This window comes from Salarias fasciatus, chromosome 2, assembly GCF_902148845.1.
Source record: "Salarias fasciatus chromosome 2, fSalaFa1.1, whole genome shotgun sequence".
NCBI classification, from domain to species: Eukaryota; Metazoa; Chordata; class Actinopteri; order Blenniiformes; family Blenniidae; genus Salarias; species Salarias fasciatus.
In genome coordinates this window covers 33,324,613-33,337,675 of record NC_043746.1, presented here as the reverse complement: position 1 = coordinate 33,337,675, position 13,063 = coordinate 33,324,613, and the positions used below count along the sequence as shown (strand labels likewise).

The window sequence follows — 13,063 nt, the reverse complement described above, 5'->3', positions numbered from 1 at the left end:
TTTAAAATAAACATGAATTTACATCACTTGGCTCCCACATACCGGCCCCTAATTGTGCTCTTAACTAGACACAATTACCAAACAACAAATTAAATGGAGCCAAAGATCTTAACATCCTCAGGTGAAAACAGTCCCTGTTCACAGTCTTTTAGGTAGTGGGCTTCATGCCTCACTCAGCTTCTTGTAAAAGACAAATTTTTGTGATGGGTCTGTCCAAAGTGTTGGTCTTAGTTTTAATCCGGACCTGGCGTACCAGCCCAAATTTGTCTGGCACTGTGTGGATGACCCTTCCGGTAACCCATGAGTTGCGTGGAGCTGAGTCATCAACGATTACCACAATGTCTCCAGTGGTGAAGTTGCGGTATGGATAGTTCCATTTTTGGCACTCTTGCAGTTCTGGAAGATATTCTCTTGCCCATCGCTTCCAGAATAGGTCTGCCATATACTGGATCTGTTTCCATCTTTTTCGTGCATACAGATCTTGTTTGTCAAAAAGACCTGGGGGCAGAGATGGCTTGGGCTTGAGCAGCAACAGGTGATTGGGCGTCAGCGCTTCTAGGTCATTTGGATCGCTGGTAGCTTTGGTTATCGGCCTGCTATTCAGAATCGCTTCTGCCTCACATAGCAGGGTGTGTAAGCTCTCCTCATCAAGCACCTGTTCCTTCAGTGTGGTACTCAGAATCTTTTTTACTGACTTGATCAGTCTCTCCCAAACACCTCCATGGTGGGAACCAGTGGGAGGATTAAATATCCACTGGATGCCGTTTTGATGCAAGGTGCTTTCAATCTTGGAGACATTCCATTCCTCAATGGCTTTCTTTAGCTCACGCTCGGCTCCAACAAAATTGGTTCCATTGTCAGAGTGCAGGATTTTGACCTGACCTCTTCTTGCCACAAAGCGACGCAGAGCGTTTATAAAGGAATCCGTGTCGAGTGATGATGCAACCTCTAAGTGCACAGCACGAACTGCCAGACACGTAAAGATAACACCATATCTCTTGACTGTGCTTCTCCTACGTTTTACTTCAAATGAGCCAAAGTAGTCCACTCCAGTGTTGGTAAATGGAGGGCCATCTGGCATGACTCTGTCTCGAGGTAAGTCAGCCATTTGCTGTTGTCCTGCAGCACAGTCGACAGATGATGCACTTGGATAGGATCCTCCTTATTGCTGAATTTGCACCTGGGATCCAGTACTTGGTCCGTAGTTTGGATAGCACGTGATTGTGGCCGCTGTGACCTAAGTTTTCATGGATCTCTTTTAGGATCAGGTTTGTGACGTGAAGATTCTTGTCCAGAATTGCTGGTCGCTTGGACTCCTCAGGCAAAGCAGACCTGTTTAGTCTCCCACCAACTCTGAGAATGCCATCATGAAGAACAGGATTCAGCTTGAACAGGCTACTGCTTCTCTTTATGCCTTCACATCTTTGAAGTGCAGAGATCTCCTTGGAAAATGTTTTTCTCTGGCAGTATCGAATGATCTCTTGTTCAGCTTCTGTAAGATCCTCCACAGTGAGTCTCTGAGTGTCAGCGCTCATGACATCTGACTTGAAGGTCCTCATTTCCATCTCAACTTCTGGTGTACCTTTGATAGCACTTAATTCTTTCATCTTTCGACTCAGTCTCAGCACAATGCTCTTTACTTTCATCAGCCAGGCAACCGCTTTCTTGAGGCACATCCAAGATGAGAAGTACTGCATGAGCTCTCGTACAGCATCTCGTTGTTCTTCGGTAGCAGTTGCACAAACCATGGCGTTCCTTACCTCTGGGTCCTCCATGGTTAGATCCCCAGGGTGTTCCAGGTTTTCAGGCCACTCTTCCGTGGGTTTAGAGAGAAAGTCCGGCCCCTGTAACCAAGTGTGGCTTTGGACGATTTTCTTCGCATCGAGTCCCCTTGACGCGCAGTCAGCTGGGTTCTGTGAAGTATTAAGGTACCTCCATTGATGTGGCTCAGAGATTTTCAAGATGGTGTCCACACGATTAGCAACAAAAGTGCGAAATCTGCTTGTTTTGTTTTGAATGTATTTCAGCACAGTTGCACTGTCTGACCAAAACACTGATTCCTGTAGTTCAAGCTGCAGTTCCGTTCTCAATGTCTTATCCATGCGAGCAGCCATGGTAGCTGCAGTGAGCTCCAGTCAAGGGACTTTCATGTGCTTGAGAGGAGCCACTCTTGATTTTCCCATGACAAACGCACAATGGGTTTCATTGTTGCTGTTCCTTTGTACCAGGTAACTAACCGTCCCATAACCTTCTTCGCTCGCATCTGCAAAATGGTGGAGTTGGTTAAAAACGGACTCACCAAAGCCTTTAGGCTTGAAGCATCTTGGGACACTGATGTTCTCCAACTGGCACAGTTGAGTTTTCCACATGGACCACTCACGAGCGAGTTCGTCGGGTATGAGGGTATCCCAGCTTAACTTCATTCTGCAAAGCTCTTGCAGGATTTTCTTTGCTGTGAGTGTGACTGGGGCCAAAATACCCAATGGGTCATAAACAGAGCTTACAATGGACAGGATGTTTCTCCTGGTTGGAGTCTTATTTGACATGATGATTTTGAACCTGAAACTGTCAGACTGGATACACCAGCAAACTCCCAGGGCTCTCTCTGTTGGAAGGACATCCCGATCCAAGTCAAGGTCTTTAACCTCTGTTGCCCTCTTTTCTTCTGGAATCATCGACAGCAGTGCTCTGCTATTGCTTATCCATTTGGTAAGTCTGAATCCGCCTTTTTCACATACAGCTCATAATGTGTAGTACAACTGAACAGCTTCCTTTTCTGTGTGTACTGACTTCAAGCAGTCATCCACGTAGAAATTGTTGAGCACCGTTTCTACTGCTTCGTTGTTGCACTCATCTCTGTTGTCTTCAGCACACTTGCGCAATGCAAAGCTGGCACAGCTTGGAGATGAGGTCGCTCCGAACAGATGCACCACCATTTTGTACTCCACTAACTCCTGACTGATGTCGCCTGATGTCCACCAGAGGAACCGTAGAAGGTCAGAGTCTTCGTCAGGCACCTTAACCTGGTGGAACATAGCTTCGACGTCTGATATGACAGCTACTTCCTCTTGCCTGAACCGGTTGATTACACCAAGGAGGGTGCTGGTGAGATTCGGTCCCTGTAGCAGCTGATTGTTCAGTGTGATGCCCTGGTATGACGCGCCACAGTCAAAAACCACTCGGAGCTTGTGCTTCTTGGGATGATAAACCCCATGGTGTGGCAGGTACCAAACTTTACCATCCTCACGGTTGAGGTCTTTCACTGGTACTTTCACAGCATAGCCCCTTTCAATGATGCCATCCATAAACGACGAATACTCTGTGTGGAAGTTTGGGTTTTTCAGAAACTTCTGCCTCAAGTTCAAAACACGTTGTTCAGCCACTTCACGATTGTTGGGCATCTTCACATCACCATTTCTGAGAGGCAAGGCAATGCTGTAATGTCCATCCACAAGCTTTGCTGATTTTGAAGCCATGTCCATGAATTGAAGATCTTCCCTGGACATCTCCAATCTCTCGTCTTGGTCGTACTCCGGAAAGTCACTCTTAAACTGCTGACTCCAGAGTTCATCCAGTCTGCTGACCGAAATGCGATTTGCTGATACTTGGGTCAGTCCACTTGTGCTGTGGGGAGCATCTTCACGGAGAAGTCCATTGATGGTCCAGCCAAGACGTGTTTTTACAGCATATGGGCCCTCATTTACGCTGGAGATGACCTGCCATGGTTCAATAGCTTTGGGTGCATTAGTACCAATAAGCAGCCCAATTTCTGCATCAATTTTTGGGATTTGAACCTGTTGAAGGTGGGACCACTTGTCAACGTCTTGTTGTAAGGGAATGTTGTCAGCACATGCTGGGATGGCCTTTTGGCTGTATGTATCTGGGAGGGTCAGAAAATCATTACAACCTAAGCTGCTTACTTCCAGACCGGCCACTATGTGACTACTAACAATCTTTTTCTCTCCCATGGTCTTCAGTAAGATGTTTGTTTTTCTGCCTGTGACATTAAGCTCTCTCATTAAGGCCTCAGTGCAGAAGCATGCAGTGCTTCCAGGGTCGAGAAAGGCATAGGTGGTTGTGACTGCTTGGCCCTTTTTGGTCTTGACTTGAACTGGAACTATTGCCAAGATGCTCTCTGAATTCTTTGTACTGCGAGTTGGCGTAGTCATACCTATGAAACCACTCACAATGGATTCAGGCAGTTTTTCTTCATCATCACATGGTTGTATTTCAGATTTTACTTCTATGTTTGCAGCATTGGTCTTTGACTTTATGTGTAAAACTGTAGGATGTAATTGTGCACAAACTTGGCAACTCAGTTTCTCCTTACATGAATTACTCATGTGACCCTGTTTTAGACAACTGAAACACAGACCCTTTGCCCGCAAGAAGTCAATCTTCTCCTTGTGAAGACATTTCTTCATCTTCTTACATTGTTCCATTGTGTGTTCACTCCCATAACAGAAAAGACAGGGTTTTGAAAATGCACATAGTTGATTACCATTGATTGTCATTTCTGACCTGGGCTTTGGAGACACCTGCTGGTGACTAGTGATAATTGCAGCTGTGGTGAAGCCTCTGCTGCTGACACTTCTTCTGTGCGACTTTTTATCTGGCTGACCTTTAGTCTGACCCTTGTAAGCAACATCCTTTATGTCACCAAACAGTGGGTGCAAGGCTTCCTTCGCTTGCTTGTTGATGAAGTCCACGAGGTCATTAAACTTGGCTCTATGATCTTCTCTGTCCTGGATTCCACAGACAAAAGTCCTCCACCTTTCCCTCAGTTTGTATGGCAGCTTAGCAATAATAGCACGCATGTTGGCTGTATTGTCTAGCTCGTCCATGTACTCCATATCAGTCATAGCATTGCGGCATCCTGTTAGATAGAGCCCAAATGAATGGAGAGCCTCCCCATCATCAGATTTGATTGTTGCCCAGTTCAGAGCCTTGTTGATATACGCCACTGAAATCTTGTAGGTATTTCCGAAATGTTCCTCCAGAAGTCTTTTGGCTTCATAATATCCATGCTCAGGCTCCATATGAAGACAACTCCTGATCAGTTCCCTTGGCTGTCCACTAGTGTACTGTTCCATGTAGTACAATCTGTCTTTGCTGCTCTCTGTCTTGTCTTCTACTCCATGTTCAAATGCTCTGATGAACAGTCGATATTCCAGGGGATCTCCCTTGAACACTGGAATGCTCTGAGGTGGAAGGGTTGCCAATTTCTGTTGCTTAGTTAACATTTCAGCGACACCCTGTAAGGTCTCAGGTGACTGTAGCTTCTGCTGTCTGGGTGCATCAGGCGATGTCTGGTTAATTTGTGTCATGTCACTGATGTGCAGAGCCTTTTGTCCATTTTTGGTGAGCACAGGAGTCTTTGTTTGCTTGGGTGCCAGTACATCTCTGTTCTTGTTCGAAGCCAAATAGGAGTTCATTCCGTCACAAGGTGATGTTTTGGATGCAAGCTCTTCAAACTCGTTCAAGATCTTAATCTTAGCATCAGTTTCTGCTAAAGCAGTTTGCATCTCAAGCTCTTCCTTTTCTCTTTTGAGTTTAGCTTCCTTTTCTTCCAATATTTGTTTCTGTTTTAGAGCAGATGCTTTAACCAACAATGCAGCTCGTTCCAATTCTGTTTTGAGCCGAGTAGATGAAGCAGAGGATGACCTGTGAGAGGATCGTCCAGAAAGTGCTTTGGAACCACGCTTTGATAATGAAACAGATGCATTCGATACACTGTCTGATGGCTGCACCTCCTCATTACATTTTGCAGCTTCTGCAACACGTACACCGGCCTCTTCAATCCAACTCTTAGCTCTCTCAGCAAAATCCTTAAAAGCATCAGCCTTAGGTTCAAACCAGCTCACTTGGTCTCTGTTCATTTCCTCTTCAGAAATCACTCGGAAAAGCTCTTTAACTTTGGTGTGCAATTCACAGAACTCTCCAAACAGCTTGTTGAAATCCACCATTAACACAGTCTGAACTTCTGTGACATTATTATCATCTCCACTGTCCATTAATTGACATATCTGATTCATTTTGCCTGTTAGCTTTCCAAGTTTGGCCTTGCGTATGCTTACAGCACGCTTTAACTTTTCTTCCATTGCCTTAGGTGTGACTTTAACCTCTCTAGCATCGACAATTGTAGCTATTTCTTCCTCTTCAGCCTCCATGATTTTATGTGATAACAAGCACTGTATTCCAAAGCTTTATCATTTTCATCCACAAAGCAGCTTGTTTAACAAAAACGCCATGGACATCCAGCTGATTGATGCAAAGAGTGATGAATTTCCATTGTACTCACGACCACTTCCACGTGAATCAGATGAAATCCTTTCCTTGTGGCGTAAAAGTCCATCCATGAACATCCATACATGTGAATGAGCTGGGTTTTCTTACAAATATGTTGGGTTCAGAATCCAATAGCCTTGGCTTACTCGTGAATGTTTATATGAGTAGGAAAAAACTTCCACAGTACTCTGGTGTAAAAATTAAAAAACAAAGTCTTTAATCAACAGTTCATTATTTCTTCTTACAGGAGTATTCCAATCTAAGTCTTCCTAAACAAACAATTCTACGGTAAGAAAACCATGTGGCTCAGTCCTTAATTACTTCAGTTCCAACTTCCTCAATTCTCTTCTACTCCCGCTCTCTGCATGCGTTTTTTCATCCTTCTTAAAGCGACAGTAACCTATTTTACTACAACCAAATACAATAACAAAACACTGTCTTTTAAATGTAATTATCTTTAAAATAAACATGAATTTACATCACTTGGCTCCCACATAAGCTATCACTGCACTGTTAGCTGGCTCAGCCTTGGCAAGGTACTGAAAAGTGTCCCAGACCTGAGAGACCAGGTTCAGGATTTCTGTGTTAGGAAAGGTCATGACGTCCCAGATCTTTCAGAAAAAGACTGGGTGGCAGATCCTCGAATTTGTGACAGCACTAATGAATGAACTAAATGTCACACTGCAGTGCAAGGGCCTTTTTGTGCATGAGATGTATACTGCAGTGAAGGCTTTCATGAGGAAACTGCAGCCTCTCTCAAGACAAGTGAAGGACAACATTCTGACCCACCTGCCAACACTAAAGGAAGCCACAACACCAGGTGATCGCCTCCAAAAGTACTCAACCATGTTGGAAGCACTGCATGCAGAGTTTTCAATGTGATTTCAAGATTCCAAAACTCTTGAGGGTGAAATGCACATGGTGTCTTCTCCCTTCAACTGCAGTGTGGATGACGCAGCAAGTGACGTTCAGATGGAACTGATTGACCTGCAGTCTGACACACTTCTGGCAGAACACTTCAGGTCCGTCTCACTGCCGCACTTTTACTCCTCCCTCAAAGAGGAGAACTTTCCTCACCTGAGGAGGCATGCTCAGAGGATCCTAGTCCTCTTGGGATCTACTGATCACTGTGAACAGACATTCTCAGTGATGAAGTCCACCAAATCCAAACACAGATCCTCTATGACTGATGACCACCTCTCAGCTGTCCTTCACATTGCCCCTTCATGCCACATTGAGCCAGATTTCAATGCCCTTGTTCAAGTCCAGAACAGACTGGATTATTCTCGCTGAAGAGGTAACACGAGGTGGAAAACATTACAAGTTATTGTTTGATGTATTTCTGTAAATTTAATAAGTTGTTTGTTGTTTTTCATTATTTGTGGAGATTAACAAGTTGAAAATGAATTGCATTGATTCAATAACTGTTTCTGTTTTCTTATTTGACCCACACACTACAATTTCACATAACCTAATATAAATAACTACAGAGTGCTTAACGCTTCTGATCATCAGTACCAGCTCCTTAAAGGTGCATTCAGGAGTTTTTCAACTTTAAAAATACTTATTTTCCACCATAAATATGTTACAAATATTCAATGATGTGTACAATGTGCCCTGACATGTTCATTGCTAGTACCGCTAACAGCGTTAAATTGTCACTTGAAAGTTGCAGTGCCGGTCCGGCTCCAGAATTTTTCTGGGGAGAATTTGAGATGATGTGACGTAATGCGCCTCCCGCTGGACTGATATCCTTAGCTTTTGTGTTGTCCACCACTCTGCCAGATGCTTAGTGAGCAACAACTGAGAATCCTTGTATCATTCGTTCAATTGATATCAATTGATATTCAATTAAGAATCAAAAAATTATTGAAAAATGAGTCGTTTTTCCTTTTTTTATTTTTAAAATAAAAACAAATAAATGAAAATTGGTTTGTTTTTCAATATCCCGTTTGTTAAGACAGATCAAATAAAGGAAAGTTGAAATACGGCCACAGAGCAGACTTTAATGTGATTTTTCAATTTCTTCAAGCTCCGTGACCCGGAACTTCTATCGTCTGTGTTTTGGTTTTTGCCGGCGGGAAACGTGGGCGGGTCACGTCAACCTGTAGTCCAGCACACACTACAGAAGGATCAGGCCGAACTTTGCCCCGATCTTCTCCTCCCTACCAAAGACAAGGTCCGGGAGTATGCTAATGAGTTCGGGTCCGATCTTCGTGTAGTGTGCGGTGTGTTCAGAGTAGGGCTGTCGCGGTAAACCGGTATTGACGATAATCGTGATATTAAAAAATGAACTTTCAATATCGTGTTCAAAATGCGCACATGATAATATCGCATAGAGAATGTAGTGCCACTTGAAACGTGTTGAAGTGTATTTTCAAAATCCACTTCTGTTCTTCCGCCCTGCTTCTCTCTCTCCTGCAGCACTCCAGCCTCTCCCCCTCCCCTCTCATATAAACACAGCAGAGCAGCGGTAGCCGCACGGCTGCTAGCTAGCGCGGCTCCCAGTTAGCGAGCGTCACGAGTGGACTAAACATGTCGGCGGTGGCCGACAACGACAGCGAGACGCTCTATCCTCACCCGAAAAAAGTGAAGTCGGTGGTGTGGGAGTTTTTTGGGTTCCTAAAAGTGGAAGCGGACAAGTTTGACGACACGCAAATTTGCAAGAAATGTCGAGCTTCATAAAAATCTGCCATAAGCAGAGAATGGAAACAGAAAAATAAAAATATCCCGTGATTGTTCAGTAGACATATGACTTGTCATTCTTCAGTTACATACAAATGCTTTGTCTCTGCTATCCACAAATGATTTTGTTAATCTTGTAATTATAAGCAGATTTTGCACCCATCCGGGTAGTAGTGGGGCCCCATTAGGTAGGTTCCAGACGTGTCATTGTAATGTATGCGGTGGGTTTCAAGTTGTGTCGCTGATATCCGCCGTCTGTCGGGGCCCCCTTCAGCTCGGGGCCCCAGCCAGTAGCGGCGCCTCTGACTGGAGAGAAGCAGCTGCTGCTCATTCCGCCTCGGATTTAAACTAACAAACAAACAAACAAAAATTCTCGGCAGTGTGGTGGTGGGACAGGATTTCAACCCAAGAGGGTCCGCGTGGGTTTTCATAACCCACCAACCCTACGTAAATTAAGCCTCTGCGTGTGGATCCTCTGTTAATCAGTTCATCAGGTTTTAATTAGTTGAGAGTAACTACACTTTTGGTATGCAGTTGTACAGTTACTGTTCTCATATTGTTTCAACACCTTATTTGACAGGTGTTCTGAATGTAATTCATCTGGGAAAAGAGAGAAAACAAACAAAAATAAAATTAAAGATGAATCTGAATGTACCATTATTAGTTAATTTTTTGCTGATATCGTGATAATATCGTTATCGTGATATTTTTTGATCATGATTATCGTGAAGAGAAAATTTGATATCGTGACAGCCCTAGTTCAGAGAGATTTTTTCCAGTCGGAGCCTCTCGGGAGGCATCGGAAGGGGAGATCGTAGATAATGAACATGTTTAATATTTCTGATCGCAAATCCTGTGGTGCGTGGTGCTCTGAGAGGCGCTGATCAGCTCCAAGCTGACCTGTCCACAACCTCGAAATAAAGCTCCCTGATTGGCTGGTGCTGCTGCTTAAAAAAAAAAAAAAAAACCCCTCTCTGCTGTCAGAGATGGAGACATATGTGAAATATATTCACTATATGACAGTGAAAGAGAAAAGTCAGAACTCATAAACTCATAAAATTATAGAATTACCATAATCCTCAGTGCTATTGGACGCTATAAATGAAATATGTAGCAATTAATCTGACAGTATTTGTTACGGTTTACAGATTGTTTATGGTTGCCTTTAAAAACTGTGCACTCTTTGGCTTTACTTGACTTAGGATTCACTACTGTATAGCATTTACCTGCATACGCTCATGTGTGCAAATGTGAGCATGTGGAGGAACTACACAACACTGCACTTACACAAGCTATGCACATGCACTTCCACGTAGGAATGCAGGTGCATGCGTCTAGTATATTACACCTAAGCACTGATGCACATGCCCACACACACCGTGGGCATGTGCATGTACTCTGATATCATTATTGTATCTTTATGGTTGTCTTTTCACATATTTGCTTCTTTATTTTCCTCCTTGTCACAAAAGTTGACATGTAAATAGCCGACAATGCAGCTATGAATGTGAAAGTGGAAATAGGGATAAGCTCCAATGAGTATCTACTTCTGCGTCTCCTTTTGAGCCTTGTATGACTACATCATGTCTTTTTATTTTTTTATTTTGTTAATTTGTTGCTTGATTGTTCAACATATGCTCAAATAAACTAAACTGAACTGAACATAATTTCTTTACCAAACTGACCCCTGGAGTCATGATGGTCGAGGGTCTTTCTCTGGGAACCACAGTGGTGCCATTTTAGTTTTTGCTGTTGTAAATCCACTTGTTGTCTGTTGTGTTCACACTCAGGTCATGTTTATGACATTTGTAATTGTCTAAATAAAAACCAGTTCATATTTATCTGACTGCTTGTATTCATGAATGGGAAAAGTTAGCAATTAGAAAGAAAACAGACTTCATCATGGAATGGAACGGTGAGACCAGTGATGATGCTCATCTCCAGTGTCTGGGCTACTGGAGTGTTGGAAGGTGAACAAACCACCGTCATGACAGCCTGTCTGCAAGTACAGTTCAAAAAACAAGTGAAGCTCCTTGAAGACTGTGGTCACCTCTGATGATACACTCCTGCTACTGCTGACCTGCTGACATCTCCGTCTGGAAAACACAGACCGTGAAGGAGGTTCAGCTGTGTGTGTGTGTGTGTGTGTGTGTGTGTGTGTGTGTGTGTGTGTGTGTGTGTGTGTGTGTGTACTGTCTCCCATCAGGAAGATGTAAACTGGTCTCTATGAAGAGTTCGCTAAGAGACTGCCTCACACTGACCTTCTGAAGGTTACAGCCACAAGAAAAGAACCACCAATGTGACATCTGGAGCTAGAGTTCAGATTTTGGGAGTCTCCAAACTACCAAGACATGCATGTCCTGAACTTCGCCCTTTGAAGAACCGAATGAATGGACTTAATGCAGTGAAACAAACAGGTGTGAGGAGAATGAAACAAACAAACCTCCACAGTCCACAACGATATACTGTGTTCCTGGAGACTGATCCAGACTGACTTCTCCCTGGTTTTCTGCTATGAAGCCATCAGCTGGGAGCTTCCTGCACCACACTGAGGCTGCCTCTGTTTCCAGTGCGATGACCAGCCGGTCCTCCTTCCCTGCAGTCACAATCCCAGCCTGCAGAAGGAGGAGAGGAAGCATTTGTTCCTGTCCTCATGACCTCATGACACAGAGCATGTCTGGAGCTCCCTCCTGGTCGTTGTTACCTGAGTGGCAGCTCTCCTCATGAACTGCTTGGCTGAAGGACCCCAGATGGCAGGAACAGTCAGCACCCAGCAGAAGTCTGATTGGTTGAACACTCTCCCAGACATGTTGTTGATGGTTTTCAGAGCGTCGTCCTTCATGTATCTCAGGGCCTCTGTGAAAACTTTCAGGGCCTTCATCGGTTTGCCGTTGGCTGCTGGAATGGTCACATCGTCGTCCAGTTTCTGCAGAGGCGTCCAAACATTTGATTAAAGTTTAGATTTATTTATATAATGTTTCAGATTTTAATGTAGAAATGGTTAAAGTCATGAGAAACCACAATTAAAGACTGTCTTTTAGCCACTGTGCCATGAATATAATGAATTGATGTTAATTATGTAAATTGATGATGCTAACACACCAACAAGACAAAGCAGCTTTTCCAAGAACCACAGTGACACAGCAAACCTGAAGACCTGACTCCTCCCACCTCCTCTCAGACTCCTCGCCCCTCCCACATCTCCTATATCCTGTTCCTACACTCTGTGATGAACTCCTCTCACCACCTCTGAGACTCCTCCCCCTCCCTCAAGACTCCTCCCACCTCATGAAACTTCTTTCTCTTCCTGTGAGACTCGTCCCACCCCCTCACTGACTCCTCTTGTCACTTTGATTACTCCTCCCACCCTTCCTCAAACTCCTCCTCCTCTGAGACGCTCTCACTTCCTGGAAGACTCCTCCCTCCTCTAAATCAACTCCACCTCAAAGATTCCTCCCACCTCCTCTGAGACTCTTTAAAGACTCCTATCAAGTCCTCAGACACCTCCCTCTTCCTCTTCCTAAAGACTTCTCCCTCATCAGAACCTCCTCCCATATCCACCCCCACAACTCATATTTCCTCAGAAAACTCTCCTCCATCCTCACTGACTCCTCCCACCAACTTATTGACCCCGCCCACTAACTTTCACTCTCCTCTCACCTCCTCAGAGATTCCTCACAGATCCTCCCCACCTCAAAGACTCCGCCCATCTCCTAAGACTCCTCCCACCCCCTCAGCAACAGACTCAGCAGCAGAGACAGACGCCTCATGCTCCGTGACACAGATCAATGTTCAGGACTCACTCTGCCGTAGAGCGACATCTTGAAGCTTTGGAAGAAGAACTTGTGTTGAGCCTCCTCCCCCCTCATCTTGTGATAATCCCTCTGGGCTTCATAACCAAAGGACATGAATCCTTCATGCTCATCAAAAAGGATGCAGGTGGGAGTCTTCACCGTCCTCTGCCCCACCTCTTCCCCCCAGTACTTGACGTAGGGGTCGATCTCTGCCTCTCTGGCCGTCAGGCTGAAGGCGTAGCCGCTGTACGCCGTGCCGAAGTCGATGGCGATGATGAAAGACTCACTCATGATGG

At 44.5% G+C, this 13,063-nt stretch overlaps 2 protein-coding genes across 2 annotated transcripts in view; both read right to left on the bottom strand.

Moving 5' to 3' along the window:
* LOC115403094 (uncharacterized) overlaps nucleotides 1–3,391 on the bottom strand; it is an 18,826-nt gene extending 15,435 nt beyond the window's left edge. Inside the window, exon 1 of the mRNA XM_030111893.1 lies at nucleotides 28–3,391. Coding sequence (XP_029967753.1) covers nucleotides 170–1,108 — 939 coding nt within the window. The 5' untranslated portion in view covers nucleotides 1,109–3,391 and the 3' untranslated portion in view covers nucleotides 28–169. The remainder of the gene's footprint in view (nucleotides 1–27) is intronic.
* Nucleotides 1–13,063, bottom strand: part of LOC115403084 (heat shock 70 kDa protein 12A-like) — a 15,877-nt gene extending 2,814 nt beyond the window's left edge. The window contains exons 1-3 of the mRNA XM_030111881.1: nucleotides 12,777–13,063; nucleotides 11,678–11,899; nucleotides 11,417–11,588 (exon numbers count right to left, since the gene is read on the bottom strand). Of these exons, the coding sequence (XP_029967741.1) occupies nucleotides 11,417–11,588; nucleotides 11,678–11,899; nucleotides 12,777–13,058 (676 nt within the window). The 5' untranslated portion in view covers nucleotides 13,059–13,063. The remainder of the gene's footprint in view (nucleotides 1–11,416; nucleotides 11,589–11,677; nucleotides 11,900–12,776) is intronic.